Raw genomic sequence first — 26,236 nt, 5'->3', positions numbered from 1 at the left:
TAACTGATTATACAGCTGTTTTGTGCACTCGAAGTAAACAAACCATACCCCCAAAAATACAGATGAAGTAAAATGAAGGGAGAAAGCTAAATTCAGGGTCAATTATAGAATTATTTTTTATTAACGAATACTACTCTTTAGTCGTTATTTTCAAAATGTTTTTACTAAATTTTGGCAATTTATAGTTTGGGTGGTATTCGTTGTTGTTGTTGTTTTTGTTTTTTGTTTTTTAAACTGGCAATAGTTAAGCCTTCAAAGTCTAATCCCCTTAAATAAAGCTTATGTGAAGTTACAGAAAGTTGCAGAAAATGTATGTTTTAACAGTGAAGTAATTTTCTGGCAGCAAGCTCCAATTAATTGATATATTCCGATATTCTTTTAGAATCCAAGCTTTATTTAAGAGGTAAATTAAGTTGAGCCCTTGTAGAGCGTATGGCTGTGCTAAATGAGCAGTATTACTGAAGTGCCTGCATTTTAGTTATTCTGGACTTAGTGCTCTGAACAATAATGAAATGTAAGTATGGAACATACGGTGTAGATTTTGGAGGGGACAGGGAAAATTACTAATGCATCATCTGCTGAAATAGGATTTAGAGATGGACATGTGATAACAATTAAATTTGCTTTCCTGCAGGTTTTCAATTCAGTTCTATCAATGTTCATAGCATGTGGTGGTGTTTTTTTAGAACCACTATTTTAAATTGATCCAGAATGACTCCTGATATGCTGTAGTTGAGTCTGGATCTTTCACAAAGAAACTGTACACAAAAATTCAGCCTGATCTTTTAGGGGAAGGGATATCTTATATCCTGTTTCACTCCGTTTGGAATATGATTTGTAGGGATGGTGATCATGTTAACTTCCATTGCTCATCTCCATGGTGATTTCTGAGAAATATGATTGGAGGGCAAATGTATATTTTTATGGAAAAGCTGTCTTTTGGTATCAAAAGCAGGTACAATTACTGAATTACACACAGTCCACAGTCCCATCTTTGTGTTGGTCTTCAGTTTTCATAATAAACTATATCTATATATATCTCTATAGTTCTTGTTGCCTAAGCTCTGTGAAGACTAGTAGTGTAGCTGTATAAGGCATATTAGTATTAAATAATTTGGACATGATGGCTTTGGAAACATTAGCATCATTTTAATGTAGATTTTTGCAGAAGATTTTTATGGGAACAGATTAATTATATTTAGTTCCTGCCATGGACCAAGGTGATTCTAGATATGAGTGAGTATAGATTAGTGCAATGAGAGAATTTACTTTTGGAGTTACTGTACGATCACTCTGTTGAGGTGTCATGTTAAAATAAAACATCTCATTCTGGAGTTTCAATTCATTGTTCAGTTGACTACTTAGACCATGTTTCACCCTGATATTTACTGTTGTTGCATTAAAAAATCTTCTCTACTTTGCTGAGTCCGGCAAAATAAAATTAAAGGACTGGACCGTCTTCCATGTGAGGAAAGGCTGAGAAAGCTGAGTTTGTTCAGCCTGGAGAAGAGAAGGCTCAGGGAGATCTTAATGTGTAGAAATAGTTGATGGGAGGGAATGAAGAAGGGGAAGCCACTCTTCTCACCAATGGCAAGGGGAGCAAATTAAAACCTGTGAAATGCCATCCAAACACAAGAAAACACTTTTTTATAGTGAGTGTGTTCAAGCACTGAACAGGGGGTTGGACTAGGTGATCTCAAGAGGTCTCTTCCCACCTCAGCCATTCTGTGATTCTTTGAAGATGAGGATGCAAAGGTGACAATCCTTAAATATGTATTCTACTTTCTTTATATGATGTCTTTTCATAATTATGGATCTGTATGCTGCTTATTGTAATGAAGCTGGATCATTTTCACCTCTGGAATGAATCAAATTTGGGGCTTTCTTATTACCTTCATCAGCAAAAATTCATATACTATTTTAACCTGCCCCTGTGATCATCTAAGATTAATCTGACATCACGTAACTAATTTAATGCAATTTTGCATTACCATTCCTGAAACTTACCATGAGAAATTGGAAGCTTTTTTGCTTTTTGCATCTCTAAATTGATAAGCCCTTTCATCTTACGTGCAGTTGTTCATACAAGCTGAGATCTGTTGGAAGGTCTGAATTCCTTCTTTAAGCAGTGCCATTGTTGCATAGGCTTCAGTGGAGTCTGAACTCGATGCCACTTATGTCACCATCTCTAAGACACAATCCGCACTGACCGTCAGGTTTTCATAGGTTGTTGGCTATCACTTGTTGTTATCGAGGATGCTTAAATCTATGTCTAAACCTTCTGAATGACTAAGTGAATTTTAGTATATGTTAACCAGTTCCATAGTACTCAAGGCCTGCTGTAAAGAGAACGTTATCCTAAATGCTCTCAGGGGTATGCTGCAAATGTAACAGGCATTTGAGTAGCTGATTTGGTAGACAAGTTCAGAAGAGCATTTGGATTTTAAATGATTGAGTTGTACAGCACAAACACCCATGAGGGACGGCTCTCAGGACATATAAGGAAAACCACTGGCTGTTTGAATCTTGAAGGTGCCTGTTGTTTCTACCGAGTAGGGCAAGTATTAATAAAGGCTTAAAACACTGTGGAGTGCACTCATCTGCATGCTTTTAATCCAAATATTGTTTTAAAAAAAAATTCTCACTGTTATTTTTCTATTGCTATTGTTCAGCTTTGATGGTAGGTAGCAAACAAACAAGTTTACAGCTTGCTTCCAACACCACTCACTACTTGTGATATTAAGAGCTAAAATGGCTAATCATCATTTTGCAGCAGTCACCGTGACGTAGTACTTGAATTACCACCCTATGCCTGTGTGTATCATGTTTTCATTTTTTAACTGTGATTTCTGAGTGATTCCTTCTCTCCGTATTTCTCAGCGTTCCATAAACTTCACATCTGGACTCAAATGTACGGTATTATTTAGTTTATAGGTGATGAAATGCAACGTGTTAACAGACTTCCCAGGCTCATTCTCTGTGTCTGCTGTGCTAGAGCTAAAGCCCTGTGTTCTTAATTTCAGATCATTTAGTCTGACCATATAGCCTCCATACATGAGAAGGATTTTCAAAATGCATGAAGTTTGCTGGTTTCGATCTAAAGGACAGTCCTTTGAATTATTCCTAATTAATCACAAAATTCTTCCCAGTTTAGAGGGGGAGATATTTTGTTTCCCCATGCACAAATTTTCACAACATCAAAACGAATTCTAGAGCTTCCTTATTTTCCCTGCAGAGTGTAACATAGTAAGGTATCCCTTTCTTTGTCAAGTCTTACATGTTTGCTATAGACAGGACTATTTTAAATGAGAAATAGTTTAAAATTCTCCGTTTAATTAATCTGCAGAGATAAAAATTAGTGTGCAATTGTAAACCACTAGAACAAGAAAAAGAAGATACCTTGTTGTGGGGCACTGTGGTAATCTGCATTTGAATTGCTTTCTATAAATTATTCTCAACAGCCAGATACTTTCTAGGGGTAAAAAAATATTTATATAGGGACTTCAACTCATTTCATGACAATGAAAGAGACACAACCATTGAATGCTGCACAGGCATTCATGGCAAAACCACATTACAGGTGTTTGAGGTACTTTTTTTTCTTCATGAACCTTAGATATTTCTACTACTCTCAGTACATGTAATCTGAAAACACGTGTTGAACTTGCATTTAGTAATGATGATTACTAGATATTATGGTGTGTCTCTATCTATTTGATGTCTGAGCTACCAGAAGAGTTTGTAGTTTGTGCATAATATATTTATTCTTTGCACTGAATCTTAAAATTTAGTCTTGGCTTCTGTTTTTCTTCCCTTTCCTAATGTGTAAACAAGGTGTTTTAAAGCAAAGAAATTAGAAGAGAAAAACTCTATTCTTCTATTTACTGAAAATCCTTCTGAGTCTTGACTAGAGGTTGTTTAAAATATTTTTCCAATCCTTCTTACTGTTTGGAAATCAGAGAAATGTGCAATTCTGGAGCAGTTAAAGGAGAAATATATCTGAGCAATTGACAGAACCACCCATATATGACATGAATAATTCTCAGTGCTAAGAGATCCAGGCAAATTTCAGTGGCTTTCACCTGTTGTAATGAATCTCCCTTTGTGGAGTGAACCATAAATATATAATGTAATGTAGTGGTAGCCTAGCTGACAGGCAGATGGTCAGACCTTCCCTGAAAGTATGGGCACCCTTCTGGATGTGGAAAGCAAATGAGAGTTTCATTAGACAAAGAAGTGTGTTTCCTTCTTTATGAAATTGTAATTATTGTCTTATCTGGATGCAGAACTGAGAGAAAGCACACTTAAGGGATCAGTGAAAAAGTGTTAGAAGTTTTTATGAAATCCTCAAGGTTCAAAGACGTTAGCATGAATAAGGAACTATTTTAATACCACTTCAGTAAATGTCTTGCCAGATGTGACTAGCAGAACTTAATGTACTTGCACACTGTCCACAGCAGCACGTGACAGGTTGGGATTCCTGACTCGTTTTATTGATTGTACAGCCCAAACTTCAAGTTCCTGCCATGAAGGACTTTCTTCCCCCATATGTCATGGGGTGCTGTTCAGGGATCACAAATGAGATGTGCACCAGAGCTGATTTAAAGTACGTGAAACCTTAAAAATTGAATTAAGTATATCCACTAACCTGATTCCATTCCATTACAGCTGCAAAGCTAGGGGCTTGCTTTACAGACAGACAATAGAGTAAGTTAAGCGTTGCCACGATCCAAACGAAAAAGTGTTTGCTCAGCTTAGAAAAAAAATTAAATGGCTCTAGCGTCCAATGTTAATTTAACAAAAAACAAACCCTAATATTTATGCATGTAGGGCTATATTAAACTAGTGTGAAGGGTACTGCTTCTTTTGTGTTGTAATATTGTATACTTAGTAATTTGTGTTAGTTTAACATCACTAGACCTTCATATCCATGTTCTGTCTTCAGGTGCATGCATATTCCAATTACATTTGAGCTGCAAATAACTAAGAGTATGGAAATGGAACAAGTTTTGAAAATCAGGACCTTGCTTCTAGTGCCCCTTGCTTTAAATAAAAAAGTCTATTCCTGTCCCAGATATTTACACTTAATATCTGCCTATTTCATCTCTAATGAATTATTCATACATGTATATGTGAATACTGTATGTAAAACCTTTCATTAGAGAAAGAGGGCTTCTGAGTTCTGGAGCATATACCAATATCTCCTTCTCAGGTGTTTCTTTGATATGCCAGAACATCTTTCTACTGAAATCTTAATCCAAAGTTTCTGCAGTGAAATGAGTTTTTATGCAGTTTCCAGTCACCATCAGAGAGAACTGTTTCATGATCCCTGTTTCTTCTGCTAGCAATGGTATTTCATGTTTCATATATAATTTTTTTTCTTTGCTGGCTGATTTCTATTAAAATCTGTTTATTGTTTCAGAAATTCATTTTGAAGTGGCATATTGCATTCCTACATCCCTAAGCCCTCTGCCCTTCTTCGAAGTCCAGGCTTTAAAGTGAGGAGGAGGAAGAAATATGCAGACAGATTTTTTTTCTGAGGATGTCAGGCCTCAGGAGTGTCCCGGATGCATGGTAGTGGAGGGAAACGTATTAGGGTAGAGAAGTACTGCCTTGTAACAAGCGGAAGCAGCATCAGGAGGTTATGGAGACACCAAAATACTGTTTCCATTCCTTAGTGGTTTACAACGCAGTTGTTACACTAGTGAAGTGTTTTTTACAAGTTCAGTTTGAATATTGCTTGCTTGCTGGTTTGTTGCTTGTCTAGTCACCAAATTGGCATCAAATGCTGCCGCCACCTCTCTCCTGGCAGTCCCATCCTCCTTCCCTCCAGCATTCCCAGCTCTGACCTTACTAGCTCTCTATCTCCAATTTCATCTTTAATATTTTGCCTTTTCCAGATTCCTGCATGTTTATGCAAATTCTGGCACAATCCCCATTTTCCTTAGCTTTGCATTGCTTGTTGAAGATTTGATTCAGCAGCAGTATGGGTGTTGTGTGTTTGTGGTCATGAAAAGTTCACCCAGTAAAAAACTACTACCTTGCCTAGAGGTTTTCAAAGACTGTTCTCTATGTTTTTGTGTACGTTGTTTCAAATGCAGGATATCTGAAAATGTGTTCTGAAGTATCAGTAATTTCATGTTTGTTTGAGATATGGATATAGGTTGTTTGAGTATATTCATATATTGTACATATGTAAAATGCTTACTGTTATCCAGTTCTGTTATCAGGCATTTTAAGGCAGAAATAAATGACAGATAAAACACTGGATTTGTTTGGAATATGCCCATGGGCCAACCTTTCAATTCCACTTTCTTTGCATGGGATCTCCTAATGGGACTCTGCTCATGATAAAGCCTGTAGTAGGAGTTCACTGGTGTTGGTATTGCTCAGATTGTATGCTTTGTTTTCTTAGCCATGTAAAAATGGTGCAGGTCAAAACAGTGGTACCACAAAATAAGGAAACACTGAATTTTCACTAGTTGAAATATCATCTGCTAACTACTTCAGAGTACTAAAATACTTTAAAACCTTGGGGAAAGAGGACTTTTCCAAATCCTTTTTTCAGGTGAAAAAGATAACTTATTTTGTAGACTTTCTTGCATTCTATGCAGTATTGTAAGATTACTTCTGTTAAAAGCTTATCTTTTGGATACTCAGCACCTTTTGACTTGAATTCCAAGAAAATGGATGCTTATCTTTTCACTTCCATAGGTTTGGGATTATACCATTAATGCAGCAAATAAGGAATGTCATATCTGTTCCGTAGTTCAGATTTGCTAAGGTATGATAGGTAAGAATGATCCAAATTTGGCCATTTTGTCTGCTGTCCTTGGAGAAGTCACAGTTTAATGTTTGCTATTGCTCAGTAATTCATTATTGTGCTTCATATCACAGGAAAACTCAATTTCAGTCTTGTTAGAAGCAGGAATCCAGAAGAATTAAGGTTGTTTAATACTGATATTTGGATGAGCAAAACACTACAATATCTTCTTAAGGAGACTTTATTATATATAATGGAAACATAATTTTCAGATTGTGAATTCTATTCCATGCCAGCATGATGGAAACACTGTTTCAGATACTAGAAATTTTGTGCTTAAGTTCTTCCCATATGCATTCCAGACAAATAGTCATACAGGTTGAAATATGTATATATATTTACAAATACCTTGTGCTTGTCGTGTAACACCTGTGAATAATATTAACATCTGAATTATAACTATCTGAACTCAGAAAGTAGCTTTTAAAACATTATTTTACAAGCACTGTATTGGACCATCCCTACCGTGCAGATTGTTCTACAGGAAATAACCTCTTACTGTATCACTGAAAACAGTGTTTCAATGTCATCTTTGGTGCTGACCCTCTTTCTCGAATTTATTTACTGGTACAGGATGGTGTTCATTGATGGAGATATTCATTGTACCTTACTCTGAAGTTCATAGCAAAGCTTTTGTAGACTTGTGTCCTAATAAAAACTTGAAGGTTTCAAGTGGTCTAAAGTTATACTACCTGCATCTTTCACTTTTGAAATAATTTAGCTACAGGGAGGTTTCCCCCTCTGGTCACATTTCAGAATTTGTTGTCCAGTCCTAAAATGCTAGTACTTACTTAAAATGTTGAGTAGTGTAATTGATGCTCAAGCTTCAGGTTTTCAAATGTTCATTTAACATTCACCTTTAGCCTTTCCTGGATTTATTTTATTGTTTGGAATAGGAACCTGTTAAGATGAATGTCACTTGTCGCAGGAAGTATATGTTCTTGCCTCAGTTCATCAGCAGCTAAGGCAAAAGCAAGAAGAGAAGGTGAACAATATAAAGATGAATTAACAGTAGCTGTCGTTTCTAATTGTCTGAGTAAACTTTCCCTCTACCTTGGTGTGGCAAAGAGATAATGAAAAAAGTCTCAAGTTTGTCTTTCTTCCAAATATATAATCTCCTTCCTCATTTGTACAACATTCTCAGCCACAGTTCTTAGGTGTCGCTGAGAGATGTCAGGATTGTTTCTAACATACTCACGTTGTCTTATAATTCCAGACAACCTGTTTGATAGGTGGACAAAAAAAAAAATTAATTTTTCCTATAGCAAGATGTTCAGCTTGTGTTGGTCTGAGAAGCATTCTTGGTCAGGTTTCATATTCCCTGAGAAAAATAAATTGTAGAGAAGCTGACCAAAAAGTTTTAGATAGTTACAAATTGCTAGCTAGCAATAGTTAGGATAGTTAGCTTTTAATGGATAGAATTAATATAGTTAACTGTTAATGGATTAATGGATGGAATTAAAATCCTGATATATTGTCCCTAGATACTTTATGCTTTTACCTGATTTCTCCTCTTCTTCCATCTTATACAATACAAGTTTCTTTAGAAATTTTACCCAATGAAATGAATTGATTCCAAGTGATGCTGGCTTGGCAATGACAGTCTGTCTGTCACAACCTTTTAAAGAGCACAAGTGAACAGAATTACAACTACAGATTGTAATTAAATCACTAAATGAATGGCTTCGTTTGGTGATTTAATTCTCCATAGAACATAAGCTGCATATTTCATAGAAAAGTAGACTTTGAGTTATCATTTCGGATGCCTAAGTAAACAACATGACTTTCAGTAGTTTTTAATAGATTTTTCACTACATGGGCACCGATGATTTTGCACAGCATGAGGTCTTGTTGGGCAAAGACTCTTTATATACAACTTACATCAAGAAGAAAAGTTGATGAGCTTAGACTTGAAAAAATAAAATACACTGTAGTTGTTTTTGTTTCTTATATATTTCTTGTTTGAAGCCTTCTACCTCTACTTCCTGTCAGGATAACAGTGTTTTCCTCCAATTGCACTAGAGAACAAAGTTTAACATTAAAAAATTATTTGTATTGAACATGCTTTTCTAGGTAAAGTCAATATCAAAGAGTTCTCATGGTAGATCATCTTTCAAGTGCAGCATTTTGCCCTTTTACAACTTAGGACTGAAGAATTATAGTTACACAAAAACCTTTTTTCTTTTGGTAGAAGTAAGGGGGGAGAAAAGCCCAAAACTCTGTCCTGAAGCGAGACATTAACACAAATGGTTGAAAAACATCATTCTCACCCAAGTATAGAAAGATGGAAGAGTGACTTGTCTAGATACTTTCTTCATCTAGTTTAAATCATGTCATAGTATTTTATACTAATGATTTTACTACCATGCTTTTAAAATATATATTTTTTTTGCTATAATTACTGGTACTTATAGAGTGAATATATTATCAAAATGTTGCATGTGCAAACATGTAAGTTTGGTGAAGTACTGGAGATGTTTGCTAGTGTAATGTGTTACAGCTGAGGACATGACCTCTGATTTGTACAAGTATAATGCCATCCAAGTCTCTATTTGGATCTCTTCAGTTGGATCTTGTTAGTGCTATCTCACTTTTAAACAGTAAGACTCATTTAGGCCTAGTAGCCTTTAATGTGAAATTTCCTTGAGTACTATGTAAGTAAATTATGTATACTGTAAAACTGAAATTAATACCATTCTTGTAGAAGGACTTGAGTTCAGTGTAGGAGATGCTTTCCTGTCCATCTTCACTTCACGTCAGAGTGAGTTCAACTGCTGATCTGCAGTCTTCTTTCTGGACTAACACATACAATTTTGAGTTGTTATAGCCTTGTTTTGAGATGGTGTTGCTAGTTATTTGCTACCAAGTGTTCTAAGGAACCAGAACCACAAAACCATTTTCCACATCTTTGAAAACTACAATTTTGCAATTAATTTTATTTCAGTCTGTCCTAGGCCACTTACATGCATCTCTCTTCTCTTCTTTGCATCTTTTCTTGGCACAACAGTGATGCCTTGCCTTCTTCATACCAACTCATTTAAATTAGTGGGGCTCCTTCTACTGATTCTGTCATGTTTGTGTTCCATATTTTGCCAACTCTTCCATTGCTCCTAATTTTCAGTATCAGCTGTTTATCATTTTGTTGTTGTTTTTCTGCAATTTGTTAATATTTAACTCATGTTATTTCACTAGCTCAAAAATGTAAATGTTAAATTTTATATGAAATTTTATACTCTTGGCCTAGCCACCACAATTGTAATAAACACTCATGATTGTAAACATGTCCAGTGGCAGTTATTGGCAGAGCATAAATATTTCTGTATTGAATTCCAGGTATGTGTGCACGCATGCATTGATGTGCATACTGGGGAAGAGAGGTTGTCCATTTTGTCAGTATGTTAGCAAAAAGGTTTGCAAAAATATGTTTCCATGAGCTTGCACTGAGGTCAAGCTCAGTGCAATGATGTCTGAATACAGGTATCACAAGTAGCTAAATGTTATGGTTTGCATTTTTGTGAAATAAATCACATAGTTTAGATTGTGTATCTTGCAAAGATAAACCTTGGTGCAAAGGTAATCTCTTACATCTGCTTGGCTGGTCTCTTCTGTGATGAGCTTTTCCATATTTCATGGCCTCTGTGACTATAAATGTGAAGACTTTGGAGAGTGTTCGTGTATTTGAGGGTTTAGTTCCTGTTTAGCTCTCTTCTATGATCTAGACAGACAAGTGTTTAGTGTACTTCAAATATGCAAAATGGTTAGATGAAGGGGATGTCTTAGTCTTTACTGTTTTCATTATCCACATAGATGCAATAACTTTTGATTCCAAGTATTGGAAAATATTAGTCTGATTCTTATAATTGAGTTTTGTAAGATTTCCATGTGTTGAATGTCTTAGGCACTTACTGCTACAATAATTGGCTGGAATGCCATCTTTAGAAATTTCATCCAAATGACAGATTATATTTGCTTTACTCCGTATATAATTACTTTCGTCATTTTAGTAATGGGGACTACTGTATTTTTCAGTAGTAAAAATAATATTAAGTGGAGAAGTGTTAAGTATGAAATGTAGATACCACGTTAAATATGTATTAATTATTTTTCTTTTAAAAATTGAACTGATTTTAATTTTACAGGGAGGATAAATTTTATACCCAGTCCAGAATCTATATTTTTTTTAAATGAATTTAAAATGGTGAATCAGTCTTGCCCAAATGCGAATGAGTTAAGTGAAAAGTTTTTATTGTATACATATTAAAATATTCTCCACAATAAAAATTCTAGCATCAATGTAATCCGTATGATATGTCACAATATCATGTACAGGATTAAGTATTTACCATAATTATTTACAATAATGTTAATTTTAACACTTTCCCTAATTTTGTCATTCCAGTTTATTCTGCAGGAAAGTCATTGGCTTAATTATTTTACATTTCAATTTACCCAGCTGATGCAGAGAAAATGTTACTTTCTTAGACTGTAGTTTAGACTGAAGAAGCAGATTAATTGTTATAAAACAAGTCTACTGTTTTATTTTCATATAAAAATGGGACAGGATGAAACTTAATTCAGTAAAAATAAAAATCCCTTCAGGATCTGAAGACAAACATGCAGGTATGGCATATCCTCCTGACCACCTCTAAAATGAAAAAAAAATTAGTTTGAAAGGTTTTTCTTGGTGGAAATGGCATGTTTTAATCACTGTGCAAACCAAGGAAGTGTTTCGTTACAAAAATAAATTTACTACTGTTTCAAAATAAGATTAAGTGCAGTTATTTAAATACACATTTTCACTTCTCAATTAAATCACATATGTATTTTGGTATGCTTGTAAAGAGCAGTTCTTATTCTTTTACTTCATTTTCCTCGTAGATACATAGTTAAGTGCATAATCACATATTTCTTAAAATATTTTAAAAACTTGGAACCTTCATAACAAACAAGCCCTTTTATTCTTCTGCAATGCTTTGCATAATACACTTGCACCATTTTGTAGGGGAACATAGACATGTTTTGGTCGCTGATGAGTATTCATTTTATTGAATTGTAATGAATTTGTAAATTGCCAGGAGACAAATGGCATGCTTCTGGTTTTCCTTCAGACTTGCGAAGGCTTGAGTTACAGAGAAAAATCAGAAGAAAAATGACAATGGCCTGATCCATTAAAGGCAGTAGAAGTATTTCTCTTGTTTTTGCTGGAAATCGTGATGTAAAAAATGGGACAGAAGAACTAGGAAGTCCAGAACTGTATATAGGTACTTCTTTTATAATGAATTTTATGTTAATTTGATAAACCGTGTTAATCTCCAGTTGATATTCGGCAGCCTATAAATGAGACTTATTTTTGGTGCTGAGAAATAGCACCACAAATTCAGTGATATCCATTGCAAACTTTGGAGACATTAAATTCAAAATTGAAGATAAATTTCATGAAGCCCGTACTTATAGATTATTATATGGTGTAGAGTGTCGAAAACTATAAGAAAATGGCTCTATCCCTAACTTTTTATGGTTTTGGATTTTTGTATCATGTCAAGTACAGTACTTCCATATCTCCAAAGATTAAATGTGCCCATTTTGCCTGTGTAATATTTATGTATGGACAGGAAATGGAAGTCAGGATCCAGATTTGTTGACCCCTGAGATATAATATTGACCTCAGTGAGTATTAACTTCTCAGGTCAATAAATGCTGTTATTGACCTCAAAGAAAAATCAATAGCAGCTTGTTAATTTGCAAACTATGACTGCAAGAAAATGGTACACATTTTGTTCTTCATTATCACGTATTTATATCTATATTTTAGCGCCTTCAGTATTTCCACCTAGAGATCATCATGTCAAAACATTTCAATCCCGGCTGTTAGAAGGTTGGGGAGACAGGCATTGTACATTATGGAATAATTGATGAGCAGTACATGTTGTTTCCCATATCTCATGAAAATAATACCCTGAACAGTATTGTTATCACCTTCGTTGTTTTCATTTTTGGGGTAGTCCAGTTCATTTCATTTCATTTTCTCTGGTGTGCTTCATCAAAACATTGCATAAAAGTACTATATTTTAGCTGCCAAAAGAACATTTCTACATGAATAATAAGGGGGATGAAAGACTGACTACTGGAAACGAGGAAACTGAAAGTGATCACTGTAAAAATCATAATTAATATACAGTAGATTTTTCCTATTTGCATAAGGATGACAGGTTTCTAGGCAAGAATCTACTCTGGAGCAAGCTGAAGTATAGTTATCTGGCTATATAAAAAAGAAAAAAGTTTTAAATGACAAAGTATAGGCGGAGAGGTGTTATTTTGTATCATAGCAGGTCTTGTATATAAACGCTGAAATGTCAGGTTTTACATAGTTTGAAATGTCTAAAAAATGCCTATTGCAGAAATTCAAATGTCATAACAGTTCTTCTGCATATATATCACTTTGATATTTAAACTTAAAAACCTCATAAATGATTTAATATTACTTTGGCCTTGTTATGATCTGACTGCCAAAAAAGGCGGAGGCTGATTTTTATGTGGTCTGGAGAGTAGTGTTTTCATTCACAGAAGACAAAGCACGAGTCTGTCAGCCTTTTACAGTCATTAATTCTGTCTGATACATCTGCAGTGATCTTGGCAAACTGATTGCTATGTTTAAAAAACTTTTCCTTCATTAAATGACAGCATGAGAGGTATTCAAATGCAAAAATAAGGCAATAGTATAATTTTTTCAAACTGAAGTGGCTGCAGTTTTTTGCCAGTTTGGCAATACAGTTTTGCCCTTTAATACCTTGAGCTCCTGGAACTTTGTTTGTGCATCCCTGTTATCCTCCTGAGATATGGGGTCAATGGTATTGTATTCATTTTGTAGATAGGAAGACCAAAGCATAATGAGGTTAAATGAAGAGAAAAAGAAAAGGGAAAAAAAAAATGTAGCACCAAGCTAGATTAATCTCTGAGTCTCGGGAATTGATGCTGGTACAGCTATGGAAGGATGTTTGTGGTGCTTATGCAGCATCTTTTGTCTTACAGAAGAAGTCCTGAGTGGCCAGGTAAGGCAGTATCTATCCGTTGGCATTTCCTGCACAAGTCTATACATCACCCTGAATAGTACAAACAGTTTTCTTGCTTCTCTCTTTGATGTTTTGAGTCATCTTTGAGTAACCAGAGAATGTGGGATCCTACTACAAGAGACTGAAACAGAAGTGATGGAAGAAGGTGGCAAATTTGGGGAGGGTGGAAAGTTCATTGTCACAATGCAGGAGTAGAGAGATTGTGTCAGTCTTACAGGTTAGGATTGTCTCATTTCAGACCACACTGACTGCAGAGCAGCACCTGGATGTTCAAAGTGCCAAATTGTCCATCAGAATTTTAGTAGTAGTAGGACTGGGAATGAAGTCTGAGGCAACGTGACAAACTGTGAGCCAAATATGGCTCCCTGTCTCTACAAACCGCTAATTTTTCAACCATTATCTAATCTGTTTGGGAGTACTGACTGCAACAGTGGCTGAATCCCAAATTTCGGAAGACAGTGATGGTGTCAGTTCTCATGGTACATTAATGGTTGTCTTGCACCTGTTTGCTATGAACATCTAATGCATCATTTGGCCTTGTAATATCCTTTGTAATTGCTAGAACTGTTTACTTAGCTAATGAGAAGCTCTTAAGACTGATAGTAGATATAACATACTCAAAAGAGAAGGAAGAATAATATCCACAATGTTTTAATTTTTTAAAAGTCTTGCTGAGAATCCAGGGTACACGGTATGTAAGAAGGAGTTCAGTTTAAACAAACTATAAAATCACTGAATTTAAATTCTCAGTATATTTTACTGACAACGTAGTCACTGATTTCCATAATTGAAATGTGTTGAGTTTTTGCACTAATGGTCAGTGGGGCACAAGCTAGTAATGTTGAGATGAGATGTTCTGCTTAGCTTCTTTGTGAATTACTTCTACTCTCTATATTTTGCTTTATTAAGGGAATTTTCCATTTACTTCCTATTTTGGGAAAAAGTCTCTACATTATTAAAGTGTATAAAATATTTGATGCCATAAAATGGATCTACTTTAGTTTGATAAACTAGAAATATGCTGCACTGTGAGGGTCATAGCTTATAATACGTACTGTTAGTAGTTTTTCATTTTTCTATATTAGGAGATTAGTGAAAAATAAGCTCTATCAATTAAGTTTTATTGCAAAATTATCTTCAGATGTACAGCAGTGAAGATGATATTGAGTGATAACACTAGAGTGGATTTTTTATAAAGCAATTACAGCTTGAAAACTGCAATCTGAATGAAAATATTGCTCAGGGTTTTTTTTTGTAATCTGGTATTAATACCAAAAAACTCTTCCTTTAGAAAGTGCTTAAATTACCTCTGTTAAACAGAAGACATTTCTAAGGTGTTAATGTGTGGTATTGACTGAAAAATACTTTACTGACACCTGCTTTCACTGTTCATGCTTTGGCAAATCTGTGAAGTACATATAAGCATACAGTTCCGCTTCTTAAGTTGATTTTCTGTTTATAGGATTGTCATGTTTTCCAAGAGATATTACTTCGTTTATATGACAGAGTTCGTAATTCAGAAATTAATTTATGTAGGTGCACTTCAATGTAGTGAAATCTTTTACATTCTTAAAAGCAATGATTTACTATGAGAGAAGCGGCAAGCCTTTTTCACATATATTACAGTATAATGTAATATGTGTAGCCACATGTTTCCTTGACATGTTATTCTGGAGTTGAAAATTCACTTGGAGTTGTTTAATTCTGCTCATAGTTAATGAAATCTATCCGAGCACTCAAATCTGTCGTACCTTTGGCTGGACAGGCAGTCCCTCAAAACACATAGAGGACTTGGTTAGTTTAGAGAACAAATGAAATTGTTCAAGAGCTGAAAAGTAATTCAGTCCCTATTTAAGGCATAGGGAGTTTTGCAGGTAGCATTCACCCCACTTATTTTGGAGTAGCATAGTTTAAAATGTTTTACTGAGTGCATGTACAGGAGTAGCTCTGTAAAACACTTGATTGGGAACAGACTGAGCAGTACCTAAAGGAGGGTCAAATTACTTCAGAAGTGTATCGGTTGTACTCTATTGTTTCACTGTAGATAAATAGTTTGTGGCTCTGACCAAATCTCCAGTGATGCCAGCATGAATCAAGACAATTGAGTCAAGTGGTTACAGGTTTCCATCCTTTCAAATTGATCAAATTGAAATAGCCCATTAGGAATTGATTTAAGTCAGTTTAGATAAGCTCAGTCTTAGCCCTGGCCCTTGAGGCTTTGGCTACTGAAAGTTCACTTGAAGCAGGACATACAGCAGCTCCACAGGCCATCAACTTTATTAGTGTGGAGATAAGCTGATTAGATCTTGTCAATCAAAGGTGCCAATATCTCAATTGAGTGTCTCTCCCAGTCTTTCTCTCCTTCTTTGTTGCCCGCTTCAATGCCTTAAAGAGAGAGAGAGAGAGAGAGCAAGCAAGAGAGAGACATGTGGTATGCATCCCCCTGGTTGTCACCAAGCAGGGTGCAAGGGTACTGTGATGATGTGATGACTATATTAAAGAGGACATCAATTTGTTTTAAAGTGTTTTGATTTTTTATGGTGGCATTAAGAGAGAGAACATTGTGGTTGCAGCTTTACTAGAAAGCAAAGAGTTCTAGAAGGAAAAAAAAAAAGTGTTTCTTTGAAACCTACCGGGTCTTTGAGTCTTGCTGTGCCAATGGGCACTTAAGTGCTCCTGTAACTGGCACACTCTGATCAACCACCAGCTTAGGTACTATTTGTCCGTCCAAATTATTCATTTATATAAAATGAAAAGATGTGTCTATGTTTAATCCTTGCAGCAGTAATTTTAAATATAAGTTAAGTACAGCCCTGTTCGGGAAATGTTTGGCTATGCCAATAATGAGCATTATATATTGTAACAGTCTGGGAAATTATAGTGAATTAAGGTCAGGTTAGAACATAGGTGATTGACCCTCTCTCTGAAAATAAAGCTATACATGCACTGAATTAATGCATGCAGGTATTGCATCTCTGCTGTGTAGGGGAAAAGGCAGAAAAACTGAACATCAGCTGTAAAAACATAATAGTGCAGTGTTTCAGCTTTAGGCTTCATCATATAGTTAAAGATGGTATAGAGGAAAACTGGTCTTTTGTTCTTCACATCTGAAGTTTGCTCACACCATGCCTCCCTCATACTTCAAATGCAAACAACAGAAGCCCATCCTTTTCTTCCATCACCCTACACTCACCACCCAATGAAGGCTGGAGCTACAGTGCTGCAGAACTACATTGCCACACTGGATTATCTCTTTATCAGTTATTCTTCACTCCACTGTATCAATTTTCCACTAACCAATCAGACACTGCTCTTAGAAAGACTGTTTGACTATTTCTTCTAGATAAATGTATTTATAGCTACACAGATCCACACAGGCAACTCGTGTGCTACATGTCTTAGGGACAGAAAGGGAATTACTTGCTCCTTCCAGGAGACGTCAAGTGTGTCCCTGCTTGTTAACACTGCTGTTTGGGGATATTCCAGGAAAAAAATCTAGTGTCTGTGGGAGGGACTGTGAAGATCTTAATTTTTCACTTGGATAATGGAGTTCTGATGTCACCCTGTTTTAGGTTACAAACTGTAACACCGCATGTTTAGAGAGATCTGAAAGATGCTCCTTTCTAATCTCACCTTTGTTTCCTGCCAGTCTTTGCAGGTTCCCTGTTTAGCCTGCATGTAGAGGGCAAGTTAATAGCCAACTTTAGCACAAAGAGATCGTAGCAGTCAGCCGTCTGCATTATCCAACTATATCCATTTTTTATATATTTTTATTATTTATTATATTTTGGAGGGAGTAGTAAGTTCCAAGCAGATTTAAAGACATTTACATGGAAATAAATTGTAAGGGAGAGCAACCTTATTACTTTATTTTAGCTAATTAGAATGTTCAGATGGGATTGAGCTGTGCTTTTTTTTCTTCCTAAGGCACTGTTAACAACTCTTATGCTGTAATTACACTTAATCAGAAACAAATGTTTTTTGAAAAGTTACTGAAGGAAATCTATCTAGCAGACCACCAATCAAATGATGCATCTTTTTCCTCCAGCTAATTCTCATAGTGAAATCACTAATTCCTTGTTTAAAATCTCATATTGAAGGCTAAGAAGAAAGTGACTGGAGTTTCAACTTGCCCTTTTATTACTTTGCTTTTACCTTCATTGGTGTTACCTTTTTCACACCAATGTTTGTTTCTATTGAGGTGGTGGTGTTTGAAAAACAATTCTTAGTGGTCAATGTATGCCGGTTTTTACTCATTGCACGGCATGTCACTTAGCAGTACAAAAACAACAGTGTTATTTGCTAGTAAACTAGTATTTTACAATAAAATTGGGTCATGATGGCTAAAATATCTTGTATGTTCTAAAAATAAGGTGTGCTCAATTTGTAAATATCGATAGATGGAACATACATTTTTGTCTTGGCAATTTTAAGAGCGTTACATAACATTATCTCTTCTTTAGTAAAGTAGGAGGTCAAGGAACTGAGCTTTGTCTAACGTGGTTTTATTGTTGCGTTCGTTTAAGCAGGCCCTTCAGTTAATACTTAAATTCAGCTTAGTATAAGACCATAGATGACAGTAAATACAATTTCTAGAAAGATGTGTTAGGCAAATAAGCAGAGATTTTTGGCAAGTTTTTACTTCTGGGCTACAACTGCTACTGAAGTTATTTGAAGTTTGCATCATATGTGTGCTGTATTTGGGGATGAGTGTGCCTAATGAAAATTATATATGCTTGTAAACATCCTCCCATTGTTATTTAATAAAAAACAAATCTAGAACATTGCCGGAAGGACTTGTATGTTAAGGCTCTCTTTGACAGCAGACTTGTAATGTTCTTATTGAAAGTGCTTTAAAGTCATTTAAGGAGGGTCTGTAACTTCGAGGCCACCATCTTGAAGGAATGGTTTCAATGTAGTGACTCAGTTTTGGACATAAATAAAAAGCTGGCAGTGCTTAGAGTATTTTTGCTTTGGAAGTTTTATTGTTAAAGAACCAAGAAACCCATTTGTTTCATGGTTCTCTGGCGCTCTTTTTCCATTGTGTTTCTTTTTTTTTTTTTTTTTAAGAACAAGACTATTTTTATCACTGATTATTTCATAATCAGCTAATGAATGTGTTTCAGGGAGGTAATGTGAAGTAACAAAATAAAGATCTGTGATGAATTACTCCATGTTCATCACTCCATGTACTCTTTTCACAATGTTCCCCAAGCCACCTTCCAGAGATAACATTTGCTGTCTATATATGACGGATTAGAAGTATATTGCATATATGGCACTAGAGGCAAGGTTAAAGGTATCCTCTGTGAACTACCAAACACAGAAGCAAAGATGTTTTAGTATTAAAAAAAATAATAAAAATCAATATTTGTTTTATGTTCTTCCTTGGAGGTTAGTCCATCTTCAACATTAGAGGGCCACAAGCATCAATTTTCCCTGTTTACCCTGAAGCTTGCCAGTTTTCTAAACAGGGAGAAATGTAAGTGAATACTGGAAGGTAAACTTATGACTGCCTAAGCTTCCTTTTCAGAAGACTCTTGGTTTTAAAGTTTGACGGAAAATTTAACTCAGAAAAAGTCCTCGCTTTTTACTTTTCTTTTTTTTTAAATCATGTTCTTGAATTGTGAAGTATCACAACTCTGCTGCTTTTATAACAACATTCAAAATGTCTTTGATCTGTACATTTTGGGAATTCATGTTAAATTAAACAATCACTTTCAGGACAAGTCATAAGAGGAAGGGAGGATTTTTCTTAAATTAAAAAAATAGAAAAATAAAAAGGAGTGGGAGAGGGGGAGAGAGGAAAAATCTCTTCCTGTTTCTTCCCTGAGGCTGAACTGTTTATCACTCCATCCTTGTTCGATAGAAGTGAATTTTATAATAAAATTTTCCCTAATCGGGCTCTGTCAGTGAGGTGTCTTATCGTGGGGAGGAAAATGACACCGATCCTATCGAAAAACAGAGACGATGTCACAGTGTCCCCAATCACAGCTACTCAGCTTCCATATCTACCTTCTCCACAAACACCAAGCACTGCTTTTTCATAAGAACATCAAAACCTAGCGAAGTCATTAAAATTGCACCCGCGTAGAGTTGCAGGGATCAGCCGCACTAGTGCAAAATGGGATGTGGGAAAACAGACTCTCTAAATGTGCTAATTCCATTGTCACGTGTTTACGGCTTAATTTTAATCAGTTAAAAAAGCCACACATTGCAATAAATTGGCATTATCTTCTGTGACACCAGAGGACACAGTTGGTTCAAGGATTTAGAGGGTCGCTGGCAACGGTATATAGTGCTACAGACAAAGTATTTTTACGCTTGAACTACGGTAGCTAAGGTGCAATCCCCAGTTAAGACTGCAAACAAAGACTATAACCCACACAGTACTAAGTTCAACATGCAGACCACCTTCAGCCTAGAGACGGTGTAGAATGCTAAACTGAATATTACTGAAGAACGTTTTCTAATTTATTGGGTAAAGGTGATTTGTTGGCCAGTATAATTGAGGTTGCAGTTCACTAGTACTCTCTTGTGTGTCCTGTACCATAACGAGGAAAGATCTATTGGAAAAATCCTTTTGCTGTATTTGCATCCAGTTTCTAAAATGATCGTTCTTGTTTACGTTGTACCATTAGATTTTTTTCTGCAGAACTATGCATTCCACTTTCTGTTCTTCTACTCATGGAAATACAGATAAATTAGCCAACGTGAACTGAAATGTGATATTAGTAATAATGCTGCTTCCAATGAAATGTTTGTGGAATGTTTAAGTTTTCTAATTAGGTAGTATCACACAGGTCACATGAGTATTGTACGTGGTATCTTTTCTACTCCTCCTATTTTTTTTCTTTTCCTTCTCCCTCCCCCTTAGACTTGTTCTTTCACTTGAATATGGCTGATGAAAACATTTATAAGCAACAGGAGAATAATTTTCTGTAAAGCAGTATGATTTAACTAATAAACATCCATTTCAATAAAACCATGTCTATAAAAGTTGTCTAGTTTTATTTTAATGGATCAAACATGAAAAATGTGTGTGACCAGTTTAATTCTAGGATAAGCAAACAAAGCAACCAAAGAAACATTTGGGGTAGGAACTTTTTCTGGATAAACAGTCCCTTTTAGGATGTGAGCACTTCCATAGCTGAACACAAATATCTATTTGAAACAGCACTGAAATGCACTCCTAAATGAGCACACAAGGTCATTATTGCGCAAAAAAAAAAAAAAAAAAAAAAAAAAAAAGGTATTTAATGTAGGATGAAGGTCATCGCTGTGCTGTTTCCAAGATTTAATATTCTGATTTGGACATTTTAGTGCCAAGTATGTAGCAAATCATTTCATGCATTGTAAACCCTACAAACACTTCAAAAATAAACATGAAAATGACCAAAGGAACTATTAACAGTCAGTGATGAATGCCATTGGCAAATAAAGTGAAATATGGCTCTCTTTTGCACATAAGGACATGATTATTTGATCTGCTTGGGAACAAACCTGCAAAACTGTTCTAGTTGAAAAACAAAGGGACAAAGTTATCTGGGCTTGACTTAGGTCCAGGGTTTTTTCATTAATTGCATGTTTATTAAAACAACAACAACAAAAAAAAAGATTGTTAGAATGTAAAAACAAATTCCTTTAATATATTTTAAAAAAAAAAAGGGTTTTACATTCTAGTCTCAAATTAACTTATGCATAAATGAGTGTTACCCTGTAACAACGTCACCGTCTGATTTTTCTGAATCAAATAGCTATTTTCAGTACTTGCAATTTTCTTACCAATTTGGGTTTGTAATGTGATGTAAGCTCAGGGTTTTTTTGCACTTCTTACCTGTTTAAACAGCTTGAGTAAATATGCATTTTATTAGAATAATGGAAAAGAGGAATTGAATGCAAATATAAAACACTGTTCTCTTCTATGTCTGGATTAGCAACGAACTCTGCATGACAAAAAAAAAAAACTTCTTTATGTCAGTATACTTGGCTTTATGAAGACCATTAGTACTTTGTTCTCTAAAACAAAGTACAAGCATCTAATTTTTTGAAAGATTTTACTTGAGAGTTTTGCCACTACATTTCTGCCGATGCATGTTTATATTTTGTTGGGAAGAGGAATACAATTTAAAAAACAACAATTGTATTACTTTGGGTTTTATTTTAAGATCTGGCAAAGTAGCTAGGAGAGTGTTTCTTTAAGCAGAATGCACTGCTTGCATTCTGCTCTTGACCCCCTAACATTGTTCAGCTTGCATATAACAAGTGACACAGGTTATAGCATGGCATTGTTTGGTTTGGGACATCCACTTGGGATGGACAAAATATTTTAGAAACAGTCAGAACCCGGTTCTGTAGAGATGCAAGCTGGTCTCTTTCTGTCTGTCCTCTCTCTGAAAATTGCTGTAGCCCAATTGTTACAATCCATACTTCGATCACCCTATGCTCTAATTGGTTGCAATCATATTTAAGTTGAATTGCTGTGTTTAGTTGTTTTGAACTGTGTGAGGTTTGGGGAGGGAAAGGTGGGAGAGCTATTTCGTGTTAGATGCATCTATAGAAGGAGGGTTTTGTTGGTGCTTACGTTTGCATGCTTCTGTAAAATTTCTGGCTTAATTTCTTGTTACGTATACCAGATTAGTAATATATTTTACACTTTGAATTTATATATTTGAAAACAAGTGTAAATCTGTTTACGTGTTCTGTCTCTGAAAACATGAACACAAACCAAGCAATACTATTATGTCCAAACATACATTTTAAAGGCTATGAAGTGAAATTTTATCAGTCTCCTAAACATTTATATTCTGTAGCATCTTTCTAATAAAAGATGAATGCGAATCATTGGTTCAGATCTAGATATAAAGGGAAAAAATGTAAATTTTGCTTGTTTATGAATTCTGCACAGAATCACTTCAGTTTCATCTGTTATGTTGTGGATAATTTCATGAATTTCCATCTATGAGTATGCTTATTATATTAAAATAGTCTTTCATTTATGCAGCTGATCACTCCTCTAAAGCAGTTATGTTGCGTTATCTGAATGAAACAAAACCAGAGGATTGACACTCACATATAACTATCCACTTCATGTGTTATACTTTTGCACACATAGGCTGCGCCGTTGAGCTACCAGTCAGATAAAACTGTTTTCTTACTTGTTACTGTGTAATGGGTGGAACTGAAGATGTACTTAACAGAACTGGATATCAGCATCTTTTTGTGTTTGTTACCATAATGGATTTGGGGGAAAATGCAGTATGTTTCTAAGTACCTACTTGTAATGTTTGTCAGTGTCTTATAACTTTGACCCTATTAGATTTTTTTTGTATCCGTAAATATGCGGTAGTTACTTTTTAATACAGTGCTTATAACACACTTATTTGTTCTTTTGAAATGGATATCAATTTCCTATTAAATATTTATCTGCATACCAGGGATATTAATAATAAATTTACAAAAAAAAAAAAAGCATCTGGTTGTATTTTAAAATACGCTTGATATATATGTAGTTAAAAGGTGTTATTCTTGAACAGGATTTAAACTTAATTCATTTCTAAAGCTGTCTGTTACTCTATTTAAAGTAACTTTTTCAAAAACTGTAAAGATACTTTACTGTATATATATATATGCATATATGTATGTTTGTATATCTGTGTGTATACATACATACATATATACATACATATATGCACACGCTTTTAATTTAGGTATTGAATTTTATCCATACTATAAGATCAACCAATTAACCTCTCTATTTGTGAAAGGGATTTGAGAAGTCAAAGTGAATATTATTGCTGCTCATCTAATTGAAGATGTAAAATATTCTGTAAGTCTAAGCAAAAGATTATTCTGTTCTGCTTAATTTGTAATACACATTAGTAATGTATTTGCATAAACACTAACCACGTCTAATATGGGGGGAGGGGGCAGAATCTCTGAGCAGGGTGTTTAACATTTTTAGTTTCCTGGGTTTTGTTGTCTTTTAGTATTTCCACTTTTTGAATCATAAATAGGGTACAATACATGGAAAATGTAAGAACATTTATATGAAATTAGCAGTCACTTAATGAAAGGAAGGCATTAAAAAACGAGTGAATTACCTTCTGTAATGGAACTATTACACCTTCAGTTAATAACTGATTGGTGAGATAAACTTCATACTGTGTAGATCTGTGATACGCTGCTGAAGATGCTGTTTCTGTTTCAGAAAACCTTCTGTTTAGAAATGTGTGCTTTATTTTTAAGTACCAGTTTGTTATCTGCAGACAATCTATTTTTCTTTCTGACTCTTCTCATTATAATTGTTTTTGCATGTTTCTGTGTGTCTATGTATGTGTTCTTTTTATGAATTTTTGTGAGAAAAGAGTTCTTTTAGTGGGACATGTGCTATCTTTAGTCATTATTTGAATCTTTTGTATAACTGTGGCTGGTTTTTCTCTCATGTCACTGTGGATTCAGGCTCCAACTTACCTGAAACAAATTCTATTTGGCACTGATAAGATCACTTCTTATGAAGCAGGATACATTTTTAAATGGTCATTTTCAAAACTCTTTAATATTAATTTCAAATGTTATAACAATGTAATGCATTTTTTTTTCCTAATGTGATTCTATCAGGGTATTATTCTTGTATTTTTATAAGTTTATATGTAGTGATGTTGTAGTTTTTCATTACCAACGTATAATGATGTATTCTGGAAATGTGCTGTCACTTAAATGTGTATGTACTTAATTTGGTTAGGAGACATATGTCTGTGATCGCTAAAAAAAGCATAGCAGAAATTACAGCATAAAGAGCAGCAGACAGAGTCATTAGGTTTGAAGTATACCTACCTTGTATATATAAAATAATTACAAAGTAATCAGAAACTCCTCCTTGTTTTCTAGTATATTAAAGTGAAGTTGTATAAATGTTGTACAGTGGCATGGGTCAAGGCTTATTTTATGCTGGCGCAGTTGTGGTTAGGAAATTTGCAGTATCTACAGCTTGAATGTTTAATGCAGTCCAACAGATCTCTGGCCTTCTAATTATTGTTAGTATATATATTACGTTGCAACTTCTATTATAGAACTAAGAACCTTGTCTTGGATCAGGATTCTGTTTTGTTATTTGTTGTATAAATGCTGGGGGAAAAATGTTTCCTACCCTAAAACCCTACCAAACAGGGGAAGAAAGAAGAGGATTAACAGGTAGAAAAAGGAGAGAAGAGCAGTGATGAGTGTTAGCATTGATTCATTTGTGGACTGCATGTGCTAAGTTTTGGCTTGTATTTTTTTCTTGTAAGTATTATAGCAATGGAGTTTTAACAGAGGGGTTGAGAAGTTCATAAGGAAAAATAGCAGGCAACTGTAGGTGCGTTTGAAAATACTTCCAACTATGATGAGCAGTGGGAGAGTGGGAGAATGGGTATTTGCTTGCACATTTGACTGCTGGAGAGTTTGTCTCTTTGGCCAGTCATACATATTTGCCAAGAGGATATTATGAATGAAAATTGATAAAGTGTGGTTAGCCAGGATTTGAAAATGAAGATGAACAAGTGCAATATGACATGAGGAGGAATGGAAAGGGGAAGTAGGGGTGAAGGAAGTAGATGGAAGTACTCCAAAGTGTCCTTTAAATGGTCCAAATCACTGGCTAGAAAACAGCAGGATTCATTTTTGTCAAAGCTAGTGAGGAGATTTGAGAAACTAGTGCAAAAGTTGATGAAAGCCTGGACAGAAAGTTTACATATCAGTTGATAAAAGAGCCTGTATTTTGGCATTATGCAGGAAGAATCTGCAAGATTTTAGACCTGGCATGGTAAAAGCAACCTGAAGATTATGGGTAGATGATATAATGAGAAAACAGCACAGGCACCAAAGGAAAAGCGAAAGGGCATGAACTGGGAGAGTTGGAATGGTAGAAAGTTGAAGAACTCTGTTATAGTTATTTTGAGCTTGAACCAAAAGCTACATATGTCCACACACGTTCCTGTAAGAGACAAGTCTTCTCAGATCATGTATTTTTTATTTAAATCTTAATTCTACTATTGGTACTGTCATTTAATCCTGATGTCAGATAAATACTTAACATAAATCAGGAGGCTAGAACAAAATTGGTCAGCCCAGATTTAACGTGAAAACTTCTGTCTCGTGCAGTATGTTAGTGTGTTATAGATAAAGTAGACAAAATCAGTCAAGATAAAATCATATATTTATTTTCCAGATCATGGACAGCTCATGGAAGGGATCTTTTCCAGATTTTATTTTATTTAGGCAAATGCTAAATGTGTTAACATTCTGATAAATGTGTCCACTTAACTTTTTTTTCAATAATTTGATCATTACAGCACAGCACTTG

General features: G+C 35.1%; 1 protein-coding gene across 3 annotated transcripts in view; it reads left to right on the top strand.

Annotated features, from left to right (window-relative positions):
• VTI1A (vesicle transport through interaction with t-SNAREs 1A) overlaps nucleotides 1–26,236 on the top strand; it is a 268,812-nt gene that overhangs the window by 65,668 nt on the left and 176,908 nt on the right. The window contains exons 6-7 of one of the 3 annotated variants that reach the window (XM_035547877.2): nucleotides 4,458–4,606; nucleotides 5,423–6,183. The exons of the other annotated variants lie outside the window; for them this stretch is intronic. Of the exons in view, the coding sequence (XP_035403770.1) occupies nucleotides 4,458–4,582 (125 nt within the window). The 3' untranslated portion in view covers nucleotides 4,583–4,606; nucleotides 5,423–6,183. Of the gene's footprint in view, nucleotides 1–4,457; nucleotides 4,607–5,422; nucleotides 6,184–26,236 lie in introns of those variants that run through there. 3 annotated transcript variants of the gene reach the window in all.

The sequence above is a fragment of the Cygnus atratus genome, chromosome 7 (assembly GCF_013377495.2).
Source record: "Cygnus atratus isolate AKBS03 ecotype Queensland, Australia chromosome 7, CAtr_DNAZoo_HiC_assembly, whole genome shotgun sequence".
In the NCBI taxonomy this organism is placed as follows: Eukaryota; Metazoa; Chordata; class Aves; order Anseriformes; family Anatidae; genus Cygnus; species Cygnus atratus.
Note: the sequence above shows the minus strand (reverse complement) of the source record. Positions and strands in the feature narration are given on the sequence as shown.